General features: G+C 34.9%; 1 protein-coding gene across 3 annotated transcripts; it reads left to right on the top strand.

The window, feature by feature from the left end:
- Positions 1–1,571: 1,571 nt before the first annotated feature.
- On the top strand, positions 1,572–4,282 carry LOC104235143 (putative zinc finger protein CONSTANS-LIKE 11). 3 transcript variants are annotated; one of them, XM_009788832.2, is made up of 5 exons: positions 1,572–1,664; positions 1,829–2,605; positions 3,123–3,353; positions 3,450–3,802; positions 4,104–4,282. In XM_009788832.2, the coding sequence occupies exons 2-5, from the start codon at positions 2,039–2,041 to the stop codon at positions 4,228–4,230; spliced, it is 1,278 nt and encodes a 425-aa protein (XP_009787134.1). In that variant the 5' UTR covers positions 1,572–1,664; positions 1,829–2,038; the 3' UTR covers positions 4,231–4,282. The 3 variants fall into 3 exon arrangements, with proteins under 3 accessions (XP_009787134.1, XP_009787137.1, XP_009787136.1); XM_009788835.2 differs by having other exon boundaries at positions 2,194–2,605; XM_009788834.2 differs by lacking the exon at positions 1,572–1,664 and having other exon boundaries at positions 1,683–2,605.
- Positions 4,283–4,720: the final 438 nt, after the last annotated feature.

Raw genomic sequence — 4,720 nt, forward strand, 5'->3', positions numbered from 1 at the left:
AAGCTATAACTGATAGCAAATGCGTAATTATTTTTGGTGACTCGATATAGGCAAGATGTTGACATAATCCAAGAGGTTCTAACATTAATTAACTATTCATGCGAAGATTTTTAAGGAATCGTTTGTTAACTTTTTGTCAAAGTTAGATGGTGTTTGTTCGGAACACTTTGAGATCTTAGGCTTCATTCTTAGTATACGACTATTCTAATTAGTTAAAAATCATTGATCATTGATTGATAAATGTTGAAAAATGAGCTAAAGTACTATTTCTATGCAAAGCTTCGTAACTAATCAGTTGTAAATAAATTCGAACAACTATATTGTTAATGCTCTATATAAAAACTAATTGTGCTTAATTAGCTGGAGATTAACCAATCGAACGAAATGAGTGATGGCGGAACGATAATCTTGAGCTATAAATTGAACTCGTATAAGCTGATCTATTCTCATGACCTGTTTCGTTCTCACAACTTATGGTTTAACGTTAATTTTTTCCCTTGATCATGAATCCAATTTTTAAGTGTTTCTTTAAAATATTTCGTCTTAGGGTGTGTTTGGTACGAAGGAAAACAGCTTAAATATTTTGGAAAAATATTTTCCTTATGAACTCATTTTCCTCCAATTGGCAGGAAAATATTTTTCTTATTAAGACAAGGGAAAACATTTTCCAAAACTCATTCTCAACCTTCCTCACCCTCACCAACCCACTCACCCCCTCTCCAAAAAACGCTATTTTCTTTTTTTTCATATTTCAGTTTTTTCGTTACCACCGACCCTACTACCCCTCTACTTTATTTTTTTTCGTTTGACTGTCCTTCCCCCTCCCCCCCCCTCCAGAAAAAAATATTTTTTAAATATATTTTTCAGTTTAAATTTTTTTATTTATCGGTTTAAAGGTTCAAAATTTTACAAGTTCCAAAATTATGAGTTCAGAGGTTTATGTGTTTGGAAGTTTACGGGTTTAGAAATTATAAAGTTTACGGGTTTGAAATTCCGCGATTTTGAAAGTTTAGCGGTTCGAAAGTTTATGAAATTTGTGGGTTCGGAAGGTTGTTGGTTTGAAAGTTTATGGCTTCATGTTTATTATATTTAAATTATTTATGAATATTTTGAGAAGTCATTTTCCTTAATTTGTGTCCCAAACACCGAAAAATGAATAAGATTACTGCTTATTTTCTAAGAAAATATTTCTTTAGAAAACATCTTTCACGAAAAACATTTTCTGTTATACCAAACACACCCTTAATCTTGTTAAGTGATCAAAGTTTGTATAAGAAAAAATAATAAAGACATGTTACGTATTTTTTTTATTTTGATAAGAAAGCGGGTAAATTATTTCGTATTCTTTTTTCGTCAACATTTTTACCATCAGCGAAGTGATTTTATAGAGAGCGAGTCCTCGGGACAGTAATCAAAATCAGTTGAGCAAGAATCATATTCCATTCCAGATCAGCATTTCTAGTAAGCCGTATCAAGTTTCACTTCTCACATCTCTCCACGTGGCACACGTCCATAAATACCAATATACGTTCTTCACTGAAACCAAAGAAAAAAATAAAATTTACATTCCACTAGATTTTTTTATTTCCTTTCAATTTTTTCCTACAATCTTATGTGCTTAGTGACAACAACATTTGCATCCATCTGGATCAACATTGAACGAGGTTTTTGTTCTAATCAGTAGTTTTAATACAATATAATTTATCATAGAATTTAACAGCTCTAGTTTCATATTTAGTTCATCAGGTATATACATTGTTTCAATCTTATATTTTTGTTGTAACGGGTGAAGTGCTTGATTCTGATAAAGTTTTTATACAAGGTGCAGGATCAAGAGAAGTCCAACGTGTTTATATGAAGAATTCTCTTTCTTCATCATTAATCGAATCACTGTTTGTGACCTAGAATTCTATTTTATCTTGTTTGAATACTGTATCCACTTAGATAGGCCAAGGAAATAAATTACAAGAATAAATAAGGAGAAGCATATTTATTATACTAGGTAAGGGAGTTGTTGGAGGAAAATAACTAGGTTTTAATGGATCCTGTATGTGAATTATGTGGGGTGGTGAGGGGAGTAGTATATTGTAAATCAGATTCAGCAAGGCTTTGCTTGCAATGTGATGAAAATGTGCACTCAGCAAATTCTTTATCGCGAAGGCATTCTCGTTCTCTCATTTGTGACAAATGCAGTTCACAACCAGCAGTTGTTAGATGCATGGATGAAGAAATGTGCTTGTGTGGAAGCTGTGATTGGAACCAAAATGGCTGTACGGGGACAGGGCATCGACTCAAACAGTTGAATCCTTATAATGGAAGTCTATCTCCAACTGAGTTCACAAGGATGTTGTCTGAAGTTCTTGAAATTCCTGTTAGTAATGACACTAATTTTGGCAGCTTCGGTACTCCTTGTAGCTCATTGAGTATCAATGAGAATAGCAGTTTGGAGACTAAAGGAAATGGAGGTTCATTGGTTGCTAATAAGCTTAATGAGTTAGCTTCTAATTATAAGTTTGATCCATGGGCAATTCCTTCAAATCTCAGTTACTTGACTTCCTACAACAGAGATCCAGTGCCCGTCTCAGAGGGATCTGGCCTTTCTAAGGTTATATATTGCTCTTAATTTTCTCATACTTCCTTTTTGTTTGTTTGAGTTGTTTTAATATCATTCTTGCTCTCGAGCCTAGGGTCTTTCGGAAATAGCCTTTTTACCTTCCTAGGGTAGGGGTAATTAAGGTCTACGTACACATTATCCTCCCCAGACCCCACTTGTGGGATTCCACTAGAATGTTGTTGTTGTTGTTGAGTTGTTTTAATATCAACTGGCAATGCTATAAGACTAGATCAGGTATGTCAGGAGTATGACATGTCCTAGGCAATGGCTTCATAATTCAGAGGTGAATTCAGGATCTAGAGTCAATGTGTTCGGTCATCTTAGTATATGTATCCTTTTTTCTTATATGTATACATAGTTCAAGCAAAAGTAATGAGTTCAGTTGAACCCTTAGATTCCTCCTTCTCCTCATGTATACAACATCATATAAACACGTCTTCTTGTTGAATATATATATATGTTGTCTGGTATGGTATGCACTAATGGTGCTAATTTACTTCAAATGCAGCAAGATTGTCCAATTAAGGATCTCGGATTTCAGGAAGGTGATGATCTCTCAAAAGGTGTCAATTTTGATGACGTAACATTGAGTTTCGACTGTGGTAATTATGAACTTTTGGGCAGTTCACAACAGAGTCATCCAATATACTCTAGTGAAGACAAGGAATTGGATTGCCTAGTTATGGAGAAAAATTCATCCGTATCTGGATCTAATAGTCATGTGGAAACATCTCTTGAGGTTCTTGTGACAAGTTTTAATTTGCAACTGACTGTTAAGTATTATTATGTGCCTTTTTTGGAAACATCTCTTGAGGTTCCCTTTGTGTTTTGTTAGGCTACATCATCAGGACCACAAGAGTATATGGGATTGCAGGCCTCACAAATGGCTGCAGCTGCTCGTTCAACGAATCTGTTTCAGACGATGAGTGCCACTGCTAATTGCATGCTTATGGATCCCAGTTGCAATGGTAGCATCGGCTTACCATTTCTACCTGCACCAATCCATTCAAGCATGTCATTATCACTCTCCAACATCACTGGAGAAAGTAGTGCAACAACCGACTATCAAGATTGTGGGTTATCACCAGTGTTCCTTAATGGTGAACCCTGGGATTTGAATTTAGAAAAAAGTCCACAGAAAAGGCATGAAGCCAAGATGAGATACAATGAGAAAAAGAAAAGTAGAACGTAAGTTGATCGAAACTCTTTTACATTTGAACAGTCATGGCTTGCTTATTTTTAAAGTCGATAACTTGGACAGCATACTTGCATCTTTTGCAAGTCTTTCATTTAGAGTCCCTTAAATGTTCTTTACTTTTCTTGATGTTCCCCTTAATTAGACTTCTCGTAGGTTCTTTTCGTTCCTTAGGTACGATTTTTCAACAATTTCGATACCAAATTACTAAGTGGTTATTTTCATCAGAAGGTTTTATTTCATGTGAATACAAATCTTTCCCTTGAATTGGTATTTATGCTTTATGACATGCAGGTTTGGTAAGCAAATAAGATATGAGTCGCGTAAGGCTAGGGCAGATACCAGAAGACGAGTTAAAGGTAGATTTGTTAAGGCTGGGGAAGCTTATGATTATGATCCATCCGAAACAAAAGAATTCTGAGATAAGACAGCTGATTTTGAACCTGCTTCTACTTTGTCAACACTTTCCAAAATATCAAGGTATCTCGCTAAAGCATAGTATAATAATCAATTTCTTTTCTGACATATGAGATTTAAGGAGGATCTTTGTGTTAAGAAAACTGGCAGTACCTAAATAATTTGTGATGATATCTCTGTATCTATATTTGGCATTGCTATGATGACTAAACTCATAGCTAAATATTAAGATTTTCCCTGATTATTGCACTGTTGCATCACATTAACTTCTTTACTATCTGTGTAAGCAGGCATCCAATGAACACTCTGCACAACAAGAGAGTTGTCATGATTTCCAATGGCGTAGCCAGTAGTTTCTACTAGACTCTTGCTTTCTCGTAGGTAATTAGCTGACATGTAATCTCATAATTAATAATCTCCATTTGGGATGCTGTCATTTCTGATTTTGATTTCACTATTTACACTTGAAGGATTCCACAGTCTGAACTCAGAAA

The sequence above is a fragment of the Nicotiana sylvestris genome, chromosome 5 (assembly GCF_000393655.2).
Source record: "Nicotiana sylvestris chromosome 5, ASM39365v2, whole genome shotgun sequence".
NCBI lineage: Eukaryota > Viridiplantae > Streptophyta > Magnoliopsida > Solanales > Solanaceae > Nicotiana > Nicotiana sylvestris.